Source organism: Erinaceus europaeus, chromosome 1 (assembly GCF_950295315.1).
Source record: "Erinaceus europaeus chromosome 1, mEriEur2.1, whole genome shotgun sequence".
Classification (NCBI taxonomy): Eukaryota; Metazoa; Chordata; class Mammalia; order Eulipotyphla; family Erinaceidae; genus Erinaceus; species Erinaceus europaeus.
The window spans coordinates 153,360,173-153,387,259 of NC_080162.1; the positions used below are offsets into that span (position 1 = coordinate 153,360,173).

The window sequence follows — 27,087 nt, forward strand, 5'->3', positions numbered from 1 at the left end:
GTGTGCTTTGTCATACCTGGGACCCAGGTCTCTGTCCCTCTGTATGGAAGAAGTTGGCCCTGAGTGCTAAAGCCCAGATGATGTGTGTGTCCCCCCCAAAATAAAATAATGCCAAGTCATAAAATGTGCTTTTATTACTACAGTATTCTAATAGTATATTCCTGTTCTTCTTTTATCCTTGACATCCTCAGGTTTTAACTCTGGCATTACTACTTTTCTGCTACGTAAGTTTGGAAAATAATTGAACTTGGTACCACAGTTTTGTCATCTAATTGATAGAGAATCCTAACCTCTGACAGTGAAAATCACGAGGTGGTCATTGTCTTGGCTTAGTATTTATTTCATGTTCTTAGTCAGTGACAGTATTAAGCATAAGTTAACAGTAACCTTCTGAAGTATATAGTGTCACGTATGTATATGTGTTTTGAAGCTTTTACTTAAAAAGTAATGTGTTTTAGTAACTTTTTGAAAATACTATACACAGAATACTATAAATTCTGTGTATAGATAAAAAGTCTCCATATGGCTCATTAGGGTGTAAACTTCATGAGATCAGGGAATTTTATCATTTTTCTCTTTTGCTACCAAAGTTAAGAATACTTGGGCCATGCTAGATTTCCAGGTGATTATTTATTTATTTATTTATTTATTTTTACCAAAGCACTTCTCTGCTCTGGCTTATAGTATTGTGGGGGACTTAACCTGGGACTTTGGAGCCTTAGGCATGAGGGTCTGTTTGCATAATAATTATATTATCTACCCCCACCTCTAGGTCATGTTTTTTGTTTCAAATTGAGTGAATATTAAAAACTAGCTTTAAGGGCTAATAAAATATTTACTTGGATAGTACACTGCTGTGTTATGTGTGGGGCCCAGGTTGGAGCCTGGCCCCCACCACAGAAGGAAGTTTCAGTGTTGTGGTTCTCTCTCATTGCCTGGCTGTCTCTCTTGATCTAAAAAATAAATAAATTAGCTTCAAGCCCCTGGGTCCCTTGTTCTATTCCTCTCTACCCTTGAGTCCCCCAACAAAACAAACAAAAACAACACTGAGTTTCTGTTTTTCAGGCAAGTTGGATATCCACCTCTGAACCCCCCTCTCCCCCATGAAAATGATAATATGTTTTACATGTTCTAAAAATAATTAATGTACATAACACTGCTTGGCATATGGTAGCCTCAATATTGGCCATTACTTTTATGTGCCCTTTTATTAGAAAATGTGAAATAAATGAGATCATGTAGATCATGTTGCTCATAGACCTCGACTTTAAGAGATCCTTTGGAAATGATGAGTGATGTTACTATTTAGACATTTCTTTGTTTTCTCTAGTGTATAGTAACTGACAGTATACAAGTATGTAGAGAGTTAAGGTTTCAAAGTAAAGTTGTGGGTAAAGCAGCTAGTTTCATAGTTGTAAACAAATAGATAATCGGTGAAAACAGTTTGTCATATCAGGGTATACCAGTAGTTACTTTTAAAAATGATACTGTCATTAACATTATTTAGGGGTTTTAGCAATGAAATAGATTATCATGGTATCAAGTGTACTTACATAGAGTCAGTTTCTAAGCTAGTTTCTCTGAGCTACTGCAGTCAGAACTATCCTTGAAATTGTTTACATTGCTAATAAAGTGTATGCAGATAGAGTAATTCTTAGACATGTTTTGTTTACTCAGCTGTTTTTGTTAGCATAGTTAATTATTGTGGCTTCTAGGGTAAAAATGTTTTATAGGTTAAATATCAGATGATGGCACTTGTGTGTCTTTAAAGTCACATAGTAGCAGCTGCAACTCAGCAATTTACCTCATTTACTACAGTATTATAAGACACTGAGGCCATCTTTACTTTTTAATAATTTCTGAAGCTAGTGAGCGGTATTACTTCTAGACTATGAAAAGAAAGGTTCCAGATTGAAGTTTCAGTATTATACTTGAATGCAGTCTGTGACCCCGAATTGGATCCTGGCTTTGTGCAGGAGAACCATAAAGAATATTATTTGGGGGGGAGTCAGGCGGTGGCGCAGCGGGTTAAGTGCACGTGACACAAAGCACAAGGACCAGCGTAAGAATCCCGGTTCTAGCCCCGGCACCCCACCTGCAGGGGAGTCGCTTCACAAGTGGTGAAGCAGGTTTGCAGGTGTCTTTCTCTCCCCCTCTCTGTCTTCCCCTCCTCTCTCCACTTCTCTCTGTCCTATCCAACAACGACGATATCAATAACCACAACGATGTTAAACAGCAAGGGCAACAAAAGGGAAAATAAATATTTTAAAAAAAGAATATTCTTTGGGAAATGGTTTGAATATGGACTGTGGATCAGACAATAAGTGAGTGCATCAGTAATTAAATTCACAATTTGGTTCTTTGGTTATGCGTGAATGAAACCCTTGGTGTTGAGGGACACATACTTTGAATTATGGGTGTATCTGTCTACATGGTTCAGAAATGGTTGTGTGTGTGTGTGTGTGTGTGTGTTGTGTAGTGTATATGCACAAGAAAGCAGAGGATGCATAGATTGGCCCAAACGATCAAGTATGTGAATGAAGCACTGTTGATGAGTCTAAGTGAAACAGTGGAGTTTGTTCTTTTGTTTTTGTAACTTTCCTCAAGTAAGAAACTATAAAATCAAAAAAGGGGAAACTATATTTGAAAGAAAACCCTTTGCATAATAGTGATTATCACTTTAAAAGATTTTACTTTTACCACCAGTAGGCAGAGTTTAGCGCATTACTGGTAAAAATAAAACAAAAAACAGAAAAACCTGTGAGCAGTGGAAATAGCATAATGGTTATACAGAGATTTTCATAACAAGGCTTTAGTCCCCCCTTACCGCACCATAAGCTAGAACTGAGCAGTGCACTGGTAAATATTGTTTAATTAAAAATAAGTAAATTACACTTCTGTCTCAAAAATGCGTGTCAGCATGTACTTGCTGCTTTACCCTGTCTCCACTGGACAGATTCCCCCCCCCCTACATCTCCATAATGCCATTAAATGTAACTCACAAAGAAGCCTACTTTGATCACTCAACTCTTGCCAACTCTTAAGATAAGGCCTTTATCCTATCTGTCTTTTTTTCTTTCCTTGCATTGTTGCAACTTATATCAATATCATGTTTGCTTTCTGTTATTAGTCTTTCTCCTTCAAGATTATTTAAGATTTTCATGCCTGAGGCTATGAGGTGCCATGTTCAACTCCCTGCAACACCATAAGCCAGATCTGAGCAGTGCTCTGGTTTCTTTATATTTCTCATTAAAGTAAATAAAAAAAATTCTAGGGACTGTGTGGTGGCACACCTGGTTGAGCGCACATGTTCCAATGTGCAAGGCCCTGGGTTTGAGTCCCCGGTCCCCACCTGCAGGGGGAAAGCTTCACAAGTGGTGAAGCAGTGCTACAGGTGTCTCTGTCTCTCACCCTCTCTATTTTCTTCTCGATTTCTGACTGTCTCTATCCAATAAATAAATATAGTAACAAAAAAATTAAAAATTAATATAAAAATTTATTTTAAAAGAAGGTTGTGAACTCTTACTGGCCTGAGATCTAGTTAAGTTTGGTCATGAAATACCCTGTCTTTTCATATAAACTTAATACATGCTTATTGAATTTGGACAAATGAATGAATTATCTGTTCCACCAATATTGATTTTATTCACCATACTTCTGACTATGCAATCTTTCAATGTTTCGGAAAACAAAATAGGTCTTTTGTTAATTTATTCCCTCTTTGAATCCATGAAACTCTTAATTGTAACAGTCATGTGATTCCCTGCTCACCTTTCTCAATTTCTCTTTCCAACATCTCATTTACATTCCATGTATAGAATTATACCCTCTGGCTTCTTTTCTATGTGAATCTCTCTTTCATAATTACCTACCACATCCACATACTTACTGGAAAGAGTTACACTTGTAAAAGTTCTGCCTGCTTTTCCATGTTGTAGATGTTATATTTTTACCTTCACAGTTTAGTATCTTATGTGTACAAAATCTATTCATGAGTACATTTATTGAATGCTTGTCTTAGACACTATGTTAGGTGTTTCTTGTTTATGTTATAACTTAAACTGTTTTTAAGTTTATTTATTTGATAGAGCAGAAATAAATCAAGTAGGAAAGATAAAATTAGTGTCATTGTATTGGTGGGTAGGGCAGTAGGAAGGGGAGGCAGTGACAGAAGGATTCTAAGCTTCAAGAAAAGCTGCTGAGGACTCAGAGACTTTAAAGTTTTTTTATTAAGGGGGTATAAGCAATGTGGTATTTCAGTGTGACCAGAGGTATGAAGGTAGGAAATTGTGTCTGAAATTAACACGTTTGCTTAATTGGATATTATAATAATGGTTAAGAGCAAGAGAAGATAGAATTGTATTTATCTATTTACTTGATAAATACAGAAAATGAAGGAGACCATAACACTGAGGCTTCATTAAATGCAGTAGAAGCCAGGTTCAAAGATAGCAAAGCTGTGCTGTCCCAGTGAGCTATTTCTCTGGCCCAAGGAGGTGGAATTGGTTTTTTGTTTTTTTTTTAGTTATTTGTAAAAGAAGAGTCATAATATCTGTTCCTAAGTAACAGGTAATTATGTTGGTATCAAGAAATGCTTGAGTCCTTTAAGAATTCTTATGAAGATCAAATTAAAATATCTCTTTGAATAGTTGCCTAGAATATAGTAAATACTCATATAAGTGCTAGATTTTGCTGTGTGAATCAGAGTCATGTTTAGTTTTAAGCCACAGAAAAATCTTGATCAGCGTAATACTTGAAGACAGTGAGGATGGTGGACTAGGGATAGAAGAGATATGATACACATTGACATATTTGTAAAAAAATATATTTTGTACCAGAGCACAGAACTGAGGGGAAGGAAGGGAAGGTAAGAAGTGGGTGGGGGGGTAGGGATCTTGGTGCACGAAGGTGGAAAAGGTGAGGGATAAAATGTTTGCAGATACTTATTACAAGGGGATGAGAAATTGTACCCACCTGCCCACAACTGTACTGTAAACCATAACCCCTCACTCATAAAGTGATTAAAAGTTACAGAAAATGAAGGCCCGATTTAAGGCAATAATTATATAACAAGGGATAGTTATTTGTTGACTAGACATAAATCAATTTTTTGTGTTTTTTTATGTACTGGTGAGGAAGATGGAAGACCTGGGGTGTGATCACACTTGAGACATTGAATGTAGATTCTTTCAATAAAGAGAAGCTAAAGTAAAAAGGGAGGCAGAGAAGATAGAAAGGAATCCGTTTGATAGGGATTGGATAGTTTGAGAAGAGTTGGCTACCACTGTTACAGAGAGAGAGATGGGCATGGTTTGGGAACCAGGAGTTACCAGTGGAAGATACTGCTTGCCAACATAGTACATAGGGAGGGCCAACTTTTTTCTTTACACTTCTCATATTGTGAGATACTGTATTAATTATCTGTTGCCAAGTAAGGAATCTATAAATGTGTCTTCATTTAACTTCTGGACATAGTTTGGTTGAGTCCTATACTCCAGGATCTCACATTATCACTTATGAATGTGTCAGCTAGGTCTGGAGTCTTACCTGAAGATTAGCGATGAATGGCTTGCTTCAAACACTGGTGGTAGCTGTCAGGATTCAGTTCTATGTAGGATGTCAGACTGACTTGAAGCTTCTTACCGTTGACCCAAAAAAAAAGAGTGGCTTCTTTATTGTAGGCCTCTGTATGGTATTCCATTTCATTAAAGGTGGCAAGGGAGGAAGTCAACTGGCAAAATGGAAGTTACAGTTGTGAGTAGCAGCAGTTATAGAAGTGAATTTGTCATCTTTATCATATTTCAATAGTTAGAAACAGAAGATAAGACTGCATACATTGGTGTGTGTTGGGATTTCACTAAAGTCGGGGTACCCTCAAATGGAATGGCTATCTTAGGGGCTGTCTACCTACTACCAGTACCATTTTTGTTCTATTGCGAAAGAACAGCTCAAATAACTTGCCTAAGAAAATAGGGCCAGAATCAAATCAAGACAGTCTGAATTTACATTCTAGGGTGCTGCTGTTGCTGTTTCATTTTAGAACTGGGAGATGACGAAAGAGTTTTTCAGTTTAGTTCTACAGGACTTGCATTTCATTACTTTCAACAGAGTGGGTTGGGATGAAGTCAAACTCAAGCTTCGTTGAAATAAACCATAAGAAAAGAGACTGAGTAGAAATTACTCTTCAAATATAATTTTTAAATTCTTTTTTTTGATATTTTATTTATTTATTCCCTTTTGTTGCCCTTGTTGTTTTATTGTTGTAGTTGTCGTTGTTGGATAGGACAGAGAGAAATGGAGAGAGGAGGGGAAGACAGAGAGGAAGAAAGATAGACACCTGCAGACCTGCTTCACCGCCTGTGAAGTGACTCCCCTGCAGGTGGGGAGCCGAGGTTCGAACGGGGATCCTTATGCCGGTCCTTGTGCTTTGTGCCACCTGCGCTTAACCCGCTGCGCTACAGCCCGACTCCCTCAAATATAATTTTTAAAGGAAGAAAGGGGGAAAAGAAAACCAACCATATGTTGCTACATATTGAATTAGTCTCCATAATAATCCAGGCGTTTTTCTTTTCCAGTTTACTAAATTTAACCAGTAACGCTGTCCAGTTGCCAGTATCAAGCAAAGAAAACATAAGCCAGTTTTAATATTTTTAAGAACAGTGGTAGTTCTTTCACAGTGCCTAACAGTAAGTTACAGTTCCTACCTTTATTTCAGAGTTTTTTGATCTAATGCTTTAAAAGGGATTTTGAAAACATTAATTTAAATACATTATTTGCTTTTTCCTTTTCTCCTGATAATTTTTATCTGACATTTATATGGAAAGAGCATGAAAAAAAACATCTGTTTCTAGAAGTTTATTTATTGTTGCCATTATCACTTTGTGGTTTTCACTTGCATCTATTAAAAAATGTTATGTTGCATTTATTTTAGTTTTCTTGTGATGAGAACTTAATTTTTTTTTGTTTTTAATTAATGAGGTAGATGTCACTTCAGAGAAGCTAGAGTACTCTGGTATTGGCAGTACTGGGGATCAAATTGGGAGCCTCAAACATGCATGTCTTGCATTCTACTTAAATTATTTCCCCAGCCAAAAAAAAAAAGGTAAATTTCAAAACGTATCTATTTTATAAATGAGGGACCTGTTGATGACAGAGTTGTTTTAGGTAATCTGATTTGCAAATCTGTATTTTAAGTATAACTCAGATTAAGAGGCAGATGGTTGAAAGAGTTGGGATTTATTCATTACCCTCAAATGCAAGTAGTAGCTACTGTTATTTGCTGCTAGTAAGGATAACCATAAATATTCTATTTTTTTGAAATCTTTATTTGTTAGATATAGACAGCCAGAAATTGAGAGGGCAGGGGAGTTAGAGAGGGAGAGAGAAAGAGACACCTGCAGCACTGCTTCACTACTCTCAAGCTTTCTCTCTACAGTTCTCAAACCTGGGTCCTTGTTCATTGTGACATGTATGTTCAACCAGGTGCACTACCACCTGGCCCCCAAATTTTAATTTTTTATTGTTACAAGAAAGAAATAGAAGAACCTTTAGTATTAAGAATGTGTTTGACCAAAAATTTTTTGTTGTTGTTATTAGAAGTACATGAGAAAGTACATGTTATTAGGGTACATGAGAAAATTGTGAGAGTGCATGTAATTTTTTGTTATAATCAATGATCTCTTTAAACAAATTGTTCTTCTTCATAGGAAAGCAATTTGAGTTTTTTGTTGGCCTCACTAGTTTTTATTTAAGTTAGAAAGTTAACTGAATTGTCCAGTCAGCCATCTTAGACTTCAAAGTCTCCTTCCCTTCTCTTAAATGTACTGCAGCTGTGCTTTGTCCAATATGAGGTATTTGTATTTGCAGTTGTGTTTGTAAATCTGATCATTTTTCTTGTATGTTCCTTTTAGGAACCATACCAGAGTGTAAAGTACTGACTCAGAAAATCCAGAGAAATCATCATGAAGTTATACGTATTTCTGGTTAACACTGGGACTACCCTGACATTTGACACTGAACTTACAGTGCAAACGTGAGCTGTATTTTATTTATTCTCATCAGTTTTACATTTTATGCACGCAAGAAGTTAATGAGTTACTTGATTTAAAGAAAAGTACTCCTTTGTTAAATGTGACAAGTCTTCAATTGTTTCTCCCAGTATATTACATATATAATTATAATCTTGCTCTAAAATATGCAAGTTAATTTCAGCAAGCTGTTATTTCTGTCGGAGTGAATATACTACTAACAGTAAACCTACATAAAAATTTTTTAAAATCAAAGGTATTAGTAGAGGAAACCTTTACTATTCTAAATATCATAGGACACATTAGTAAGGGAACCACTACTAGTTATATAAAACAACATATATTAGTCCCACACCCCCCCACTCATTTCTGACAGTATGATCCAGTAATACTTGTTCTGTCAATGAAATAGTGTTTTAGTTGTATTAGTGGGTCTCTTACAGTAATTTTCTAGATTTGCAGGAGTTTCAAGTATGACTACTGACTACTGAGTCTCATATTAGACCTTAGGGAGGGAGAAAATATTTGGAAGCCAAAGAGAAAGGAAATAAAAGTAGTTAATAGTTACAGGCCTTGTTTATTTTCATTGATATCCATATAGAATAAATATATAAGTATGTAAAAAATAGACCTGACACCCATACTTTGAAATACAGAGTAATAAAATTCTCTTCTTAAAGTATTTGCTTTTATAAAATGCCTTTTTTAAAAACAAAAAATTAACTATTTATTTATGAGAGGGATAAGAGGAGAGAACACTTAACCAGACACCACTCTGGTACATGTGCTGCCAGGTATGGAACCCAGGACCTCATGCTTGAGAGTTCCACACTTTATTCACTGTGCAATCTCCCAGATCACTATAAAATGCCTTTTAAAGGAATTATTTTTTGAAAGCTGGAAAGGAAAGCAGTTTTCGTGTTTTTAGACTTAATAGTTTTGTGTAATGATAGGGAGATTTAACACACATCCCATGTTGTGGGGATTTTAGCGAAGCTGATGCTAATTTAAGCATATTCCTTTGCTGTGTTATATAAAGAGTACAAAAATAAATGTGTCTGCTGCCCATATTTCATAGACTTAGATGTGGCACATGGGCAGGTTCTTCACCTAAAATCAGCTGGTTGTGGAAATAAATTCTAATTCTTTAAGCAAATGCAAATAACTGACTTTATTTTCTCCTTTCTTTTTTTCTTTCTTTCTTTCTTTCTTTTTTTTTTTTTTTTTCTTAAGTGTGGCAGACCTTAAGCATGCCATCCATAGCAAATACAAGATTGCTATTCAGCACCAGGTGCTTGTGGTCAATGGGGGTGAATGTATGGCTGCAGATCGAAGAGTGTGTACCTACAGTGCTGGGACGGTAGGTGTCTAAGAGCCCTGACAGCCAAATGTGCTCCAACTTCACATTAGATAAGGAGTTGGCAGCTCAGCATTCAAAACTAAGTTTTGCTTATTTATTGAGACACTGTACATTTTTTACCTGTAACATTTACTTCTTGCTTTCACCCCCCCCCCCCTTTAGGACACAAATCCAATTTTTCTTTTTAATAAAGAAATGATCTTATGTGAACGTCCACCTGCGATTCCTAAAACTACCTTTTCAACAGAAAATGACATGGAAATAAAAGTTGAAGAATCTCTTATGATGCCTGCAGTTTTTCACACCGTTGCTTCAAGGACACAGCTTGCAGTGGTAAAGCATAAACACTTGTTTTTATTTTAAGTTGTAATAATACTTACTTAAATGTACTAAATTTAACTTTATCTATGGACTAGAATCTGTCTGAACCCAAAGCCACCACATGGGGGCTATGAGGGCAGTATGGAAAAAGGCAAACTTTATGAACATTATGATGGCTCCTGAGATGTTTCTATCTCTCACTGTTTATCTGGGAATAAGAAAAGAAGAGTCCACTGGGAGAGGTGAAGATGCACAGGAGCAAAGCCCCAGCCAATTCCTGGCAGCAGAAAATAAACATCTCACCAAAAATATAGTTAAAACATTACGTAAAGCTAATAGTTAAATGTAGAAAAAAATAAAATGGCAAGAATAGTATTTGGAAAAGTGGACATTAAAACCTTGAGCACAGTAAAGTGGAAATAATAAAAGATTTCACTTGCAAAACTTAGCAGTTAAATTTGCCCACCAATATGGGCTAAATGACAAATGATGATAATAATTTTGGGAGAACTTAATAAAATACATGATGCATAGCAGTGTTCGTAGCAGCATTATATATTCTAGGCAAATGGTAGAAACAGTTCTAATAGTAGGTGAATGGCTTTTTAAAAGAGTATGCTCTAGGGGCCAGGTGGTGGCACAGCTGGCTGAATGCATATGTTATAATACCCAAGGAGCCAGGTTCGAGCCCCTGGACCCTACCTGCAGGAGGAAAGCTTTGCAAGTGACGAAACAGGGTTGCAGGTGTATCTCTTCCTCTCTATCACCCCCTTCCATCTCAATTTCTGACTGTCTATCCAATAAATAAAAATAATACTTAAAAAATATGGTTTATACATGTAATAACGAATTACTGAGCCTTAAACTAGGACATTCTGAAATAAAATGGATCAACCTAGGGAACAATGTGTTCAATGAAATTAAGACACATACAAAATGACAATTATTGTATGATCCCAATTAAATAGAGTGAACTTGGCTCAAATAGTCCTATTAGTTCATAGAGACAGAAAATAGGATATGTACATATCAGGTATATTTTTACTTGAAATGTGTATTTTGGTACAATAATTTTAAAATGATTCATTTTCCCCCAAATCTCTTTTCATTAGAAACCTCATGTGGACTAGATTTAATGATCTGTATCCTGAAAGTATAGGCTATACTCAGTATATTTGAAGCAAGGATAGTTCAGTATTTGGAAATGTATGATTTACTGCCCTAGTCATCATTATTTTACAGAAGAAAAGTATGTACAATAATATTTTCCTAAAGAAACATTTGGTAAAATTTTGCAGCTACTTCTAATATATTCAATAGCCATAGAATTAGCCAACATGTACAATTTAGACACGACCAAATGTAAAAGGATAATCGGCTTTTAAATCAGTAAAATGTTAGAGCCACTTTTATACAAATCAGAAGTAATTTAATGTCCTAGAGGAGCTTCTGGAATTTGTGTTAGAATATGAAAATGAAATAAAAATTAAGATACTCAATTACATAGTCATTTTAAAGGTCTTTCATATCCAAGGTAGTTTATAATTCGAGGGCAGGGGAAGACTGTTGTAAATGAGATGACTTTTTTGATTTACCTCTCCTCTAACTTGTAAATGCATAGAAATGGCACTGCTTTAAAGGTGCATATTGATTTTGTGTTATGCCACTTTATTGAATTTATTGTTTCTGGTACATTTTTTTGTGCATGGAATCTTTAGTTTAGGTATTAAGAATGCATTCATTCCAATGCCCATGTTCAGTGGGGAAGCAATTACAGAAGCCAGACCTTTCACCTTCTGCATCCCACAATGACCTTGGGTCCATACTCCCAGAGGGATAAAGAATAGGGAAGCTATCAGGGGAGGGGATGGGATACGAAGATCTGGTGGTGGGAATTGTATGGAGTTGTCCCTCTCTTATCCTATGGTTTTGTTAATGTCTCCTTTTTTTAAATAAATAAAAAAGAATGCATTCATTCATATAAGCACACAAAAGCAAACATAAGCACTACCTCCTTTCAGTGGTTTGTTTTTCCCCCCTTTTCAATATAGGAAATGTATGAAGTTGCCAAGAAACTTTGCTCTTTTTGTGAAGGTCTGGTCCATGACGAGCATCTTCAACACCAAGGCTGGGCTGCAATAATGGCCAATCTGGAGGACTGTTCAAATTCATACCAAAAGCTACTTTTCAAGTTTGAAAGTATTTATTCAAATTATCTCCAGTCAATAGAAGACATCAAGTTAAAACTCACTCAGTATGTTTGCTATTAAAATAGATAACAGGATATTTGTTTATAAGACTCTTAACAATTCATAAGTAGTTTTAGAAGGTATATTTTTTCTTGTGTGAAAGGTTGCATGTTTAATGTATATTGAGCTGCTTTTTGAATTTTTTATCTTGAAATTTAAAAAATTATTAACATGGCAAGAGAGAATTAGTGATCTCTAGCCACTGTGTCACCTCCTTCGCTGCTTATTTCTTATGTTTATTTTGTTTTGTAGACTCAACATTTAAAACTGTTCACATATTTCACAGATATTCTGAAAATCCTTTTTCTTGTATTGTTTAGAAAGTCCAAAATACCCCCCCACCCCCAGTACTCGCTGATCAGTTCTGACTTATGGGTGGGGGTGGGAAGGGGAACTGAACCTTGGAGCATCAAGCATAAAAATCTGGTTGCATAACCCCTATGCTATCTTCTTCCCCATCCTCAAAATACTTTTGAAATCATGTACAAACCCAAGAACCTTTGCTTTCCTCTTGCTTCACTATCAGTATTCCAGTAAAGGCATTTATGATTAAAGTGGTGGGGAGAAACAGCAAATGTGATGCCGAAAATTGAACTTAAGACCTCATGAGAGTCCAGTACTTTATCCACTGTACCACCTGCAGTCTGCAAAAGCTCTGTTTTATATCTATGCATATTTAGGGTTTGCTTGTTTGTTTTGGTTCATTTTTGTAATGTTTGAAAGTTACCTTGAATTGGAAAAATGTTCTTTTTTTTTTTTTTTTTTTTGGAAAAATGTTCTTTTAAGTGAACTTTAGTAGTTCACATTTCTCCCTTTTATGGTCAGTATTTAGAAAGTTTTACCTCCAAGTTGACAAACCTTTGGAAGGAAGAGAATGACAAAGGTGATCTGAGGAAATAGCTTATTTGATAGAGCTTAAGACTTGTCTGAGCTCGTTCCATCCATGGCTTAGCATAAACCAGAATCTTGGCTTTTCTACCTCTTGATCTCAAATAAAACTTTTTCTCATATAAAATAAATCTCATATTTTAATTTTTTTGGGGGGGATAGACAGAAATTGAAAACAATGGGGAAGTTAGAGAGAGAGAGAAAAAAAAAAAAACAGACCTGCAGCACTTTTCACCACTTGTGAAGTTTCCTTGCTCAGGTGGGGACTGGAGACTTGAACCCTGGTCTTTCTGCACTATAATGTGAATGCTCTACCAGGTGTGCCCCAGGCCCAGCTCCAAAAATAAATACATTTTTAAAAAGATTTAATTTTTAATATCTGTTTTTGGAAAATTCTTTTGTGTTAATTTAATCATTTTCCTATACAATTTTACAGAAGTCACATCAGATTTCACCCTATCCAAAGGACTTTTGTCTACATACATTTTGTTATATTCTCACCTTATAGCCAATGAAAGAAGTTACCTTTATTATGATTTATTAGTTTTATCCTTTGCTTTAATATATTAATAGTTCATTAACTTAGATGCAAAGATTCTTTTAAATATTTTATTTACTTATTTTGCATAGAGACAGAAATTGAGAAGGGAATAGGGAGGTAGGGAGAGAGAGAGAGACCTGTATCACCTTTTTAGTGCTTGTGAAGCCCCCACACACAGGTGGAGAAGTCAGGGGTGGTGGTGGGGGAGGGGGAGTGCTTGAACCTGGCTCCTTGTACATTGTAATGTGTGTTCAAGCAGATGTGCTACCAACTGGCCCTGATGCAAAATTTTGATCTAAGGGACTGCTCTGGTAAATTTTTTCTTTTTAGATTTTACTTCATTTATTTTTTTCCAGAGTACTACTCAGCTCTGGCTTATGGTGGCTCCAGGTATTGAACCTGGGATCTGTGCTGCCTCAGGCATGAGAGTGTTTTTGCATAACCATTATGCTCTCTTCTCAGCCCTGCTGATAAATCTTCTTTTGAATGTTTGCAATTTTTTCATAGTCTTAAGATTGCTAAAAGTCTTAATATGGCCACTTTGTTCATAAAAACTACCTATCATTGTATGAAGTCTTCCCTATCCAGAAAACTATTATCTTTTTAAAGAAAAACCCATAATTTTTCTTTTTTCCTTAAATTGAATAGAGACATAAATTGAGAGGGAAAAAGAGGAGATAGAGAGGGAGAGGGACAGAGAAACATATACAGCCCTGCTTCACCACTTGTGAAGCTTTCACCCTGCAGATGGGGACCAGGGGCTTGAACCAGGGTCCTTGTTCACTGTAATGCATGCACTTAACCAGGTGTGCCACTGCCTGGCCCCAAACTTTTTTTTTGTTCCTTATGATAGGGATGTTAATAGTTTCTCTATGTAATGTGTTGTTTCTTTCAAAATGCTAGTGTCTAGAGTAGTCTCATTTTACTAATGGATCTTTGTATTTTAAGTTTAGGAACTGCGGTTTCAGTAATGGCCAAGATTCCTCTGTTGGAGTGCCTAACCAGACATAGTTACAGGGAATGTTTGGGAAGACTGGATTCTTTGCCTGAACATGAAGACTCAGAAAAGGCTGAAATGAAAACCTCCACTGAACTGGTGCTCTCTCCTGATATGCCTAGAACAACTAATAAATCTGTGTTAACCTCATTTCACAAGTCAGTGGAACATATAGCCCCAGAAACTACAGATAATGAAAGTGGAAAAGAAATTAGGGAATCTTGTCAAAGTACTGTCCAGCATGATGAAACTTCTGTTGATACTAAAGACAGTGATCTGCCATTTTTTAATGTTTCTTTGTTAGACTGGATAAATGTTCAAGATAGACCTAATGATGTGGAGTCTTTGGTCAGGAAGTGCTTTGATTCCATGAGTAGGGTAAGTAATGTTAGTTGAATATTTCTTTGTTATTCAAAATTTTTGATGTAGCATTGCTTTATAATATATAGATTTCAGGTATATGTGATTAGATATCAACATATGTATATGATACTATTTATATATATTCACCACTAAAAGTCTTATTGTGTCTACCACCAAACAAATAATCCATTTTATCCAATTCTTTGTGTCATTTAAGTAGCTGGAATTATTTCTACTTGATATTTTATATAATGATAGAATGGATGCTTTATTCTGAAAATAATGAATGTGGAGTGAAATGATTTGATTTGATTTGAGCAAATCAAATCATTTGATCTTACTTGAGAACTGATAACTACTTGTAAATATTGGGTAGGGAGATACCTCAGTGGTTGTACAAAAATTCTCTCATGCCTGAGCACCAAAGATCCCAGGTTCAATCCCCAGCACTACCATAAGCCAGCAGTGCTGTGGTTTAAAAAAAAAAAAAAATTGTTGTTGTTGTAGACAGACAAGAGAGGAAGAGGGAGATAGGGAAAGAGACAGAGACAACTATAGCACTACTTAATCAGTTGTGAAGTTACCACCCTGTGGGGGAGTAGGGGCTTGACCTTGGATCCTTGCACATTTTAACATGTGCACCCAGTGAGGTGTGCCACCACCCAGCCCCTGGACTTAATTTCTTTGGTGACTTCTTTAGAATTGATCTTTCATTTTGATTATTATTTGCCATCAGAGATAACTTCAGTTAAGACATTTACCAAGGAGTGAAGTATATAACACATTATACAAACATTACTGCCAGAAATGAATGAAAAAGTAGCATTCTGTTCTGAAAAATTCCATTTTTGATCATGGAAATTCAAACGTTATTATTATTAGAATGATTGAAGTCTCATTTTTTTCACCGTTATATGTGAGTCAGAGAAGAAAGCTAAATACTATATGATAGCTGCTTTTTATGGTTTTTTTTGTTTGTTTTTTTAAACCAGAGCACTGCTCAGCTCTGGCTTATAATAATAGTTCAGGGGATAAAGTTTGAAATTGGCTTTGTGTTTTTGTGTTTAAATTTATCAGAGACATAAGTTTTACGCTATATGAAAAAAGAATGAACCAGCTTAGGGGTCATATTATCTCAGGATGCTTACTTACATAAGATCATAACAGTGTTGGGAGGTCCTTGTCAATTTTTTATGACCATTATGTGAATTTATATATAAATTTAATTACACTCATTTGTTACAAAATTAGTTAACATGACTTGAATTACTTCCTAAAAACATAGCTCTTATTGTTGAGCATGACTTTTAAAAATTGACTGCAAAGAATGAAAAATAGTTTTGAAGAACTGTTTACATAGTTCTGTATTTTTCATATTATGGGATACTCTGTTAGTGGAATTTATCATATAATAAGTAGTACTTTTATTTATTCATTTTGGATTATGACTGAGAAATTGAGAGGGGAGTGAGGGGAGAGAGAGGCAGGGGGAGAGAGAGACACTTGCAGCACTGCTTCATAGCTCATAAAACTTTTACCTTGCATGTGGGGACTGGGGGACTTGATCACTACGTCCTTGCATACCTTAATGTGTGCATTCAACCAAGTGTGCCTGTACTTGGCTCTATAAATAGCACTTTGTTGTGATGTTCTTATAAGGTTAATGTTCTCTTGGTAATTTTATGTACTTTTTGTGTTACTGCTGGTGGCACTTCTGAGATGTATTGCATTGACTTGGGGTTTTTCTCTTCAGAGGTGACTTTCGCGTATTCCACATTTATTACACAGGTGTGCCCCACAACTAGCCTATTTGATGCCTGAAAGCCTTAGTTCTGTTTGCTTATGAAGTAGTTAAAAATATACTGATTCATTATTCTTCTGTAAGCCAAATTCTATTTCTTTTTATAATTTTAGTAATTTTAATAGACTAGTTCAAGGTTTTGTGGTACTTATAATGTATATTTCCAACTACAACATATCTTTTTCCAGAAATTAGTCAACATAGGGTCATGGACCATGCATAAGGTTTGAAATCAGTGCTCAATTCCTGACATTGCTATTCATTCACTATCTCTCAACCACAAGTTACTTGACTCCCATGTTTTCTAATATTTCTGTGGAGATACGGATGTTAATTTCATAATGTTTTAATGTTTTCCTCCTACCATATTAGTATAAATTTGGGATTTATTTAGAACATTTTGTATTCCCATCTATTTTTGTACACTACTATATATCCCTGTTAGCACTGTTCTCTTTCAGATTTTACTGCAGATAACAAAATTGATCTACATGTGATTTATAATTGGAAACATTTGCACTAAACTAATTTCTAAACCATCCAGAATAATACCAGCATAATTTGTTGAATCTTGTTCTACTAGTATTTTACTTAAGAACTTGTTGCAATATTGTTTATATGGTGTGGGTTAAAGGTAGGTTGGGAAGTATGGAGAGAATAACTCAACAAACACTTCCCCGTAAGGCAATGATAATGTCAACCTTTGATTATGTTAAAAAAAAAGAGAGAGAGACCTACTTTAAACAATTAGTGTAGCACTGTAGCCACTAAAATTTTGCTATTAAAAACTTAAATTATGCAGTATAAATAGGTAAAATAAAAAGTTGTTCAAGTAAAATTTTGTAACCCAGAGCCACTGAGTTCCAAAATATACTTCCATGCTTGTCATTGCAGTTACACTTTTAAGTGAATTATGAAAGGAATTTCCTGACTTAGTTTTTATTCTTTGAATTGTTGGTATAAAGTTTGTAGAGAGTTATAATTTTGCCTTTCACTTTTGACTTTATTTTGTCTTTTTAGATTTTAGATGCTTATCACCATAATGATGTAGTTCATCTTTTTTTGCATGCATTTTATTTCTCCGAGATGTGTTTATCAGCCTTGTAATTACAGAATCAAGAGAATTCACATACCCAGAAGTTTTAGTTAATGATACATACAAAAAGGACTGTATTTAAATAGTAGTTCTATTACTTTCATCATGGTATTAGAAATGTGTTTTTTATAAATACCTTGTATTCTTGATGATGATGTTACTGATAATAGAATTGTTGTAGTATATTCTCTGTAACACACTCTACGTAAAATAACATGTGGAGATAAGAAAAGTATCTCAAAGGCGGTATTACTAGGTTGTCAGAAAAGTCATGAAACATTTGGATAGATAACATGTCATGACTTTTCCAAAAGTCCAATATTTTACTAGGACATAGAGGCAGGACTATTAGTTTAGGACTAGACAAACATTGGGTTTACCTGGATGTGATAGGCAATTCAATGTATCTGGTTATTTATTTATTTATATTAATTTATTTAAACAAGGAGACATTAACAAAACCATAAGGTAAGAGGGTACAACTCCACACAATTCCCACCACCAGATCTATGTATTCCCATCCCCTTCCCTGATAGCTTTCCTTTTCTTTATCCCTCTGGGAGTATGGACCCAAGGTCATTGTGGGATGCTGAAGGTGGAAGGACTGGCTTCTGTAATTGCTTCCCCGCTGAACATGGGCGTTGACTGGTCGATCCATACTCCCAGCCTCTGTCTCTCTTTCCCTAGTAGGCTGGGGCTCTAGGAAAGCGGAGCTATTTATTTATTTATTTTATCTTGCTATGGACAGAAGGAAGCTGTTTAGGGATTTTAGCAGAAGATAACTATGATGAGTTAGTAAAAGGTTACATGGTTGACGGACACTAAAAACACTTATCATGCAGTTAGAAACAGACTGAGAGTTTGAGAAGTTTTATCCTTGATCTTTATCAAGGATAGAACAAGGATGGATATTATAGCTGTAGTGTGTCTGGCAGTGGCACACTGGCTTAAGGACTAAGCGCACATAGTACAAAGCGTAAGGACCTGCAAAAAAGATAAATTGAATCGAGCCCCCAGATCCCCACCTGCAGGGGTAGGGGTGTTATTTCACAAGTTCTGAAACAGGTCTGCTTTATTTCCCTGTCCTCTCTCAATTTCTCTGTCCTGTCCAATAAACAAATAAGAAGATATGGCTGCTAGGAGCAGTGGATTTGTAGTATAGGCACTGAGACCCAGAGATAACACTAGAGGCAAAAAACAAAGCTTTACAAGTTAATGCTTAATAGTAAAAGTCATATAGAGAAGTAAAAGTGAGATAAAGTATTATTGATAGTCACATAGAAAATAAGGGGTGGGGGAGATGCCACAATGGTTATACAAAAGACTTGCATTACCGAAGCTCCAAAGTCATAGATACAGTCCCCTACTCTATCATATGTCAGAACTGTGCAGTTCTTTGGGCAGGGGGTGAGTGAGAAAAACGTACTTTGTAAGAGCCAACAGAGAGAAATGCCTTAAATCTTGGGGCTTTAGAAATGGTTTTCTTCAATGCTTAATATATAAGAACCTTAAATGAAACTATGTTATTACTGATTTCTAGTTGGATAGGTTTTCTAGAGAGTGCATAAAAAAAAACACACAAACTGCTATTGTAAAAGTATTCTTTTCAGGGAAAAATAAAGTATTGTTAAAAGAAGAAGCAGCATTGTTGTTAAGATAGATCTCTTAGGTTCTGGAAAAATTGAAGAGTAAGAAAGTGTAATTGATTTCCTGACCGACTTCTAATTTTTTTATTGTTGTTGTAGTTGTTGTTACTGATGTCATCATTGTTGGATAGGACAGAGAAATGGAGAGAGGAGGGGAAGACAGGAGAGAAGGATAGATACCTGCAGACCTGCTTCACCTCCTGTGAAGCAACTCCCCTGCAGGTGGGGAGCTAGGGGCTCTAACGGGGATCCTTACCCTGGTCCTTGCTCTTCGCGCCACGTGCACTTAAACCTGTTAAGTTCGCTTAACCAGCTGCGCTCCCATCTGACCCCCTTTTCTTTTACTTTCTTATTTATTTTTTTATGATAACCAGCAGTCTCAAGGACTGAAGGCATTTTATTGGAATTTAAAAAAAAATTTTCTTTAGGGGAATACTCTTTTTTATTATATTTATTTATTGGATAGAGACAGCCAGGAATTGAAAGCATAGGGAGAGATTGGGAGGGAGACACCTTGCAGCCCCATTTCACCACTCACAATGCTTTGCCCCTGCAATCTTTTTTTTTTTAATTTATTTCTTTATTGGGGAATTAATGTTTTACATTCAACAGTAAATACAAGTTTGCACATACATAACAGTTTCCCATTTAACAATACAACCCCCACTATGTCATTTATCATCCTTCATGGACCTGTATTCTCCCCAGAGTCTTTTACTTGGGTGTAATATGCCAATTCCATTTCAGGTTCTACTTTTGTTTTCTTTTCTGATCTTGTTTTTCAACTTCTGCCTGAGAGTGAGATCATCCCATATTCATCCTTCTGTTTCTGACTTATTTCACTCAACATGATTTTTTCAAGGTCCATCCGAGATCGGCTGAAAATGGTGAAGTCACCATTTTTTACAGCTGAGTAGTATTCCATTGTGTATATAGACCACAACTTGCTCAGCCACTCATCTGCTGTTGGACACCTGGGTTGCTTCCAGGTTTTGGCTATTAAAAATTGTGCTGCCAAGAACATATGTGTACACAGATCTTTTTGGATGGATGTGTTTGCCCCTGCAATCTGAGTCCTTTGAGGATTGTGACGTGTGCTCAACCACCACCCTGTGCCCCCAGGTTCTCATTTTTCTTTTTAATCTTTATTTACTTATTGGATAGACACAGCCAGAAATAGAGAGGGAAGGTGGTTATAGAGAGAGGAAGAGAGACAGAGACCTGCAGCACTGCTTCATCGCTTGTGAAGCTTTCCGCCTGCAGGTGGGGCTGGGTACTCGAACCTGGCTTCTTGCGCACTTAACATGTCTGCTCAACCAGGTGTGCCACCACCCAGCCCCTCACCGTTGTGATTTTTTTTCTATCATTGAATGAACATTTATGAATATTTTTTCCACTTTAATGCATAATACCAATAAAAAGAAATTTTCAGCTTCATAAAGAAAGGTCTGATTAGAGAAATTCTTTGAGGTGATAGGAGTTGAGACTAAAGATAACATAGATATGGGGCAGAGGGCTTCACAACATAATGCTCATGCCTGAGACTTCAAAGTCACAGATTCATCCCCCATACCATCTTAAGCCAGAGCTGAGCAGTGCTCTGGTGGTGGTGGGGGGGTGAATCGTAGGGGCCAGGTCGTGGTGCACCTGGTTGAGTACATGTTACAATGCACAAAAGACCTGGGTTCTACCTCCCCCCCACCCAGGTCCCACCTACAGGAGGAAAACTTTGCTAGGGGTAAAGCAGGGTTGCAGGTGTCTATCACTATCATCCCCTTCCCTCTTGAGTTTTTAAATTTTTACTTATAAAATGGAAATGCTGACAAGACCATAGGATAAGAAGGACACAGTTCCCTCCACCAGAACTCTATCGAATCCCCTCCCTTGGTATCTTTCCTATTCTTTATCCCTCTGGGAGTATGGACCCAGGGCCATTGTGGGTTGCAGAATGTGGAAGGTCTGGCTTCTGTAATTGCCTCCCCAATGACCATGGGTGTTGGTAGGTCAATTCATACTCCCAGCCTGTCTTTCATTCTCTAGTGAGGCAGGGTTGTGGGGAGGCGGAGCTCTGGGACACGTTGGTGGGGTCATCTGCCCAGGTAAATCAGGTTGATAACATGGTGGCATCTGGAACCTGGTGGCTGAAAAATAGTTGTTGAACAAGTTGTTGACTAATCATGAACCTAAAGGTAAGAATATTGCAGATGAAGATTTGGAGTCTCCATTTTGCAAGAAGTTAGTAGGTCTATTTTAGGTATATTCCAAGGGGCTCCTGGCTTTACTAGTTTTTATTTGAGCCTGACACCTAATAACTTGGTGGACCCAAGTTATTGTCTGGGTAGATGGTGTCATAGTTGAAAAAAAAGTTGAATCAGGGAAGAGAGTAGCTCCCAAATAGGGGGAAAGTATATAAATATTGTTGACTGTAAACCCCATCAATTTGATCTGGTGCCCTAATTAATCATATTAATTTGATCTACAGGCCCATATGCAGTAAACTCTGCATCCCTTTAGGTCTGAGCTCACATTCTGTGGTTGTGGCTAGGAACATTAAAGGCTGCACTAATTTCAGAACCCATCATCCTCGGATGATAAGAGTATGTTGTCCAACCTCCAGAGAATGGAACAGTCCCTACCATTTTTGATCCACATTGAAGGCAGGGTACTATAGGGGCCCTCAGTGGGGTCCATTATGTTTTTCTTGATGGAAATGACCAGGGACAGTGGCAAGAGGGATCTGTTAAAGGTCTAGGCCCATCTTGTCTGTGTGGGAATCCCAGGACTCCCTGACTAGAGCCCCAGGTGATAGGCTGGTAGTGACTGAAGAGTCATTATTAAAGTATGCCAGTCTCTTGCCCTTATTCAGTTTTTGTAGTCCTTACTATGTCTGACAGGGTTAGCTTTGAAGTGATTGAGGGAGATGTAATTTGAAATAGGTTAGGAGGGTGTCTAGGTCTTAAGTAGAAACTGTTTCATTAGGCACTTTAAGGTTTGTTTTGTTTTTAGGTCTTTCTACTTGCTTGTGACATTTGTTGACTCTCTGCTATTGTGCACCTTTGCTTTAAGGTGTATGTTTTCCCCTAACTTGTGGATACATGTGTACATATGCCCTATCTCATGGGCATATATGTAGGTTTTGAGGCTTTGTTAGGAAGTGCAGCACCCGAAATGGAATTAAGGAGTCCTAAAGGAAAGGTCTCACCAGAATAGTGAAGTTTAAGAGTTGACATTCCATGCCTGACATCTTTGGACACAGTCTGAAGTGTAACATGTTGAGGTGGTACTGGTTACATTGATTGTGTTGAGATCAGCAGTTGCAGTATCGGTATGAATTGAGAGAAGCATGCAGAAAAGTGAGCCCGACCCTAAAGGTTTCAGGACTAGGAGAAAGAAGGGCTTTATAGAGAAAGGGGGAGGTTCCTGCTGTTGGGTTTAAGAAGGCGATACTTATTGTTATAACCAAATTATTTGGCAATTGGATTAATTTTGAAAATCCTATTGTTAGGATTTGCTGTAGCATAGAAGACCTCACCATAATTTATGTTCTATTATACTATTTACATATAGCTTCAACTTAAAAGTGATGCCATCAGTTGCTTCTGTTCTCCCTGGTCTAAGCCTCTTGATTTCTGTCTCTGTCTAATAGATAAAGATAATTAAAGAAAAATCCTAAGTAAGTTTTAAGACTATTGTTTGGAGAGGGTTTTTGGATTGATAAGACAGTGACCAAAGAGCATGTTGAAGCTGTTAACATTTTAAAGACCCTTTCCTAAAATTTATTTCTTGAGTCAGATTGAAATTCTACTCTTAATATATCAAGTGCTAGGGTTCAAGCCCTGGGTCTCATACATGCAAGCCTTGCATTTTACCTGCTATGCTCTTCCTCCTACAGTTTCCTCCCCCACACACAAACACACACACACACACAAAAGCCAGAAAGTAACATTTTCTAAGTGATGTTAAGAGATGACTAAATAGTGGAGTTGATTGAGCTATGTAATCTCTTAAGTATATCCAGATTTTCAAAGGTTCTAACTTCTAATTGTTTTGTATCCCTTTGAAACTATATATGTATATATATATTTGAAAAATGTATTTTAAACTATTTGCTGACATTTTAATTCACATTTCTTCTTGTTTAGCTTGATCCGAGGATTATTCGACCATTTATAGCAGAATGTCGTCAAACTATTGCCAAACTTGATAATCAGAATATGAAAGCTATTAAAGGGCTTGAAGATAGACTGTATGCCCTGGATCAGATGATTGCTAGCTGCAGCCGACTGGTGAATGAACAGAAAGAGCTTGCTCAGGTGCTTATTTCAAACTGAACATAGGAAAAGGGATTTATAGGTTTCCATAATTCATTATATGTTCAATATTAATTTGCTGTGTACCAGATTTTCACTTAATCCTTGAATATTGTTACTGTATCTTTGCTTCCATGTACTAAAAGAGGAAGGTAGATTTTTTAATATATTTATTTATTCCCTTTTGTTGCCCTTGTTTTATTGTTGTAGTTATTATTGATGTCATTGTTGTTGGATAGGACAGAGAGAAATGGAGAGAGGAGGGGAAGACAGAGGGGGGAGAGAAAAATAGACACCTGCAGACCTGCTTTACTGCCTGTGAAGCGACTCCCCTGCAGGTGGGGAGCCAGGGGCTTGAACCCGGGGGATCCTTCCGCTGGTCCTTGTGCTTTGTGCCACCTGCGCTTAACCTGCTGTGCTACAGCTTGACTCCCTGAGGAAGGTATATTCTTTTTTTTTTTTTAAATATTTATTTTATTTATTTATTCCCTTTTGTTGCCCTTGTTTTATTGTTGTTGTCGTTGTTGGATAGGACAGAGAAATGGAGAGAGGAGGGGAAGACAGAGAGGAGGAGAGAAAGATAGACACCTGCAGACCTGCTTCACCACCTGTGAAGCGACTCCCCTGCAGGTGGGGAGCCGGGGTTTGAACCAGGATCCTTATGCCGGTCCTTGTGCTTTGCGCCACCTGCGCTTAACCTGCTGCGCTACAGCCCGACTCCTGGAAGGTATATTCTTAATGTCACTTTTTGATTAAGTAATTTGCTGAGATTATCTTAAGTGACTAAAAGGTAAATCATGAAAGTGCTGAAAATAGTCTATAAAACAGTGTTTTTACATGGTGAAAGAATATAATAATAGTGGGCAGAGGGTAGATAGCATAAAGATTATGCAAACAGACTCTCCTGCCTGAGACTCCAAAGTCCAAGGTTCAGTCCCCCACACCACCGTAAACCAGAGCTGAAAAGTGCTCTGGTAAATACATATATATATAGCATTGTCATTTTATTAAGCATCAGAGTACTTCCAGCTTCCCCCTCAACAAATTAAGAAGGACAGACTTTATAAATGACATGGAAAAATTGAAGTTTTTATGAATTTACAAGTGTTTTGGTTCTGGGCCTAATTGCTAATTTCATACAGTGTCTTCAGAGCTGTATTACCAAGTTAGACTTACAGCATAAAGAAACTGATAGACTTTGAAAGAATGGTTAACATAAAATATACCTCTCACCCCATATTAGTGACCTTTAGAAATTCCACTCATCTTAGAATACTCTGACAAATAGTTGACCTTTATAGTCTTGGTTCTGACATTCTGGTTTGACATTTTCCTAGCCAATATTTTCTCTTAAATGTGTTGCATCTGTTAGAAAATCTAAATAATCATATTTATTGCATGGGGCTGGGTGGTAGCACAACTGGTTGAACAGATAAATTATCATATACAAGGACCTGGGTTCAGTCTCCTTGTCACCAACTGCAGAGGGGAAGTTTCATGGGTGGAGCTTCAAAAAGTAGAGCAGTACTGCAAGTCTCTATTTCTCTCCCTCTACTTCTGCCTTTTCGCTCAGATTTTCTCTGTCTTTGTGCAAATAAGTAAAATTTTAAAAAGAAGAAAATACTGCATTTTTAGTTTACTAATTGAATTCATTTTGCAATTTCCATATTCTTTTTTTTTTTTTTTTTTTTTTACCAGAGCACCACTTAGCTCTGGTTTATGGTGGTGTGGGGGATTGAACCTGGAACCTTGGAGCCTCAGGCATCAAAGTCTCTTTGCATAACCATTATGCTATCTACCCCCACCTAATTTCCATATTCTTTCATTCATTTTTTAGTAATTTGAAAGCATTAAGGATATAGCTACTTACTGTGAACTGCTCTCGAAAAATAAAGCTCCAGAAAGGCAGATTAAAAGGTTTCTTTTTTTTTTTTCCTTTGCCTTCAGAGTTATTGCTAGGGGTCAGTGTCTGCATCTCAAATCCACTGCTCCTGGAGGCTATTTTTGTCCATTTTGTTGCCTTTGTTGTTTTATTGATGTTGTTGAGTAGAACAGAGAGAAATAGAGGAGAGGAAATTGGGGAGAAAATAAACACCTGCAGACCAGCTTCACTTCCTATGAAAGGACTGCCCCTGCTGCAGTTGGGGATCCAGGGGCTCAAACCAGAATCCTTCTGCTGGTCCTTGCACTTTGCGCCATCTGCACTACTGCCCGACCCCCTGTTGTTTTTTTTTTCTTCAGTGTGTTGGAGTTGTGCTTCAACCGGGGTCATACAAAACAGCACACCATTCAAGTGAGCTATTTTGCCAGTTTGCCTTTAAATATTTTTAGTTACACAGCTACTGTCTACATAATGACTGTTCTAATATAATTTCATACTTTTTATCTTACATACACAGTGACTGGAAATGTAATGCAATAAGTAGATGTGATCCTGGGTATTCTGGATTTGTGCCTGATTTATAGAAAATAGTGAACATTTCATCATCTTTATGATTTTTTTTCTGTTTTCCTTTAATAGAAACCCTTTATAAAATTAAGAGAGTTAATTCTAGTCTGGAACCATCCTTGAAATAAATTCAATTAATACATTAAAATGTTTTGATAAGTTTCTAGATTTTAACATACTGACAAACTGATTATGACATGGTTTTTGTGTTGTGTATGTATATATAACTTAAATATTTGTCAGATCCAGTCATCTGACTATAATGACCTCATAAGTTGAGAAATATCAATTTGTATGTTTAGTCTACTTATTTAATGTACACTATTATTATTTGTCTTTAAATCTATACCATTTTCTGTTTGCCTTTGTATACTATGAATTTTTCTCTCTACTGTTTACCATTGGGATTGTTAATTTAAAATTGTTGTTATTTAATTCATATCAACTATCATTTTAAAATAGATAAAAAAGTGAGAAAATACAAAATTACATTCAAAATTGTTTTATTTTTAGATGTTGATCCAATTTTACTTTATTTACATATATACATACATTCTTAGAGAGAGATACGCCAGAGTACCATGTGCTATTTTATGTGCTATTAGTGTTTTAACCTAGAGTCTCCCACATGCAGGGCATGTGTTCTACCAGTGAGCTACTTTGACTTTAATATATATTTAGAAAAATATGAAGCAGAAAAGAGAGGAGGAAACTCCCAGGAAGGTGCACTTAACCAGGCATAAATAACACCACTTGGCCTGCAATCCATTCTTCTGTCTGCCCATCCTCCTTACCTCCCTCCTTCTCTTTATCAAATTATCTTAAAAATATGTATTATTAATGAGAAAGAAGAGGAGACAGAGCCTAAAATTTCTCTGGCATACACAATGCTGGTGATCATAATTAGGGTCTCATGCTTGACAGTTCAAATGTTTTATCTACTGTGCTACCTCCCAGACGATAAAGTTTCTCCTCCTCTTCCTCCTTTTTCCATTAGTCCTCTTCTCTCATTTCTTCTTTCTCTTTTTCCCCTTCGCCT

General features: G+C 36.6%; 1 protein-coding gene across 1 annotated transcript in view; it reads left to right on the forward strand.

The window, feature by feature from the left end:
• The window catches only part of RB1CC1 (RB1 inducible coiled-coil 1), an 89,509-nt gene that overhangs the window by 21,185 nt on the left and 41,237 nt on the right, over positions 1-27,087 (forward strand). Inside the window, exons 2-8 of the mRNA XM_007515972.3 lie at positions 6,576-6,686; positions 7,911-8,032; positions 9,261-9,387; positions 9,550-9,720; positions 11,760-11,962; positions 14,335-14,761; positions 23,432-23,602. Of these exons, the coding sequence (XP_007516034.1) occupies positions 7,962-8,032; positions 9,261-9,387; positions 9,550-9,720; positions 11,760-11,962; positions 14,335-14,761; positions 23,432-23,602 (1,170 nt within the window). The 5' untranslated portion in view covers positions 6,576-6,686; positions 7,911-7,961. The remainder of the gene's footprint in view (positions 1-6,575; positions 6,687-7,910; positions 8,033-9,260; positions 9,388-9,549; positions 9,721-11,759; positions 11,963-14,334; positions 14,762-23,431; positions 23,603-27,087) is intronic.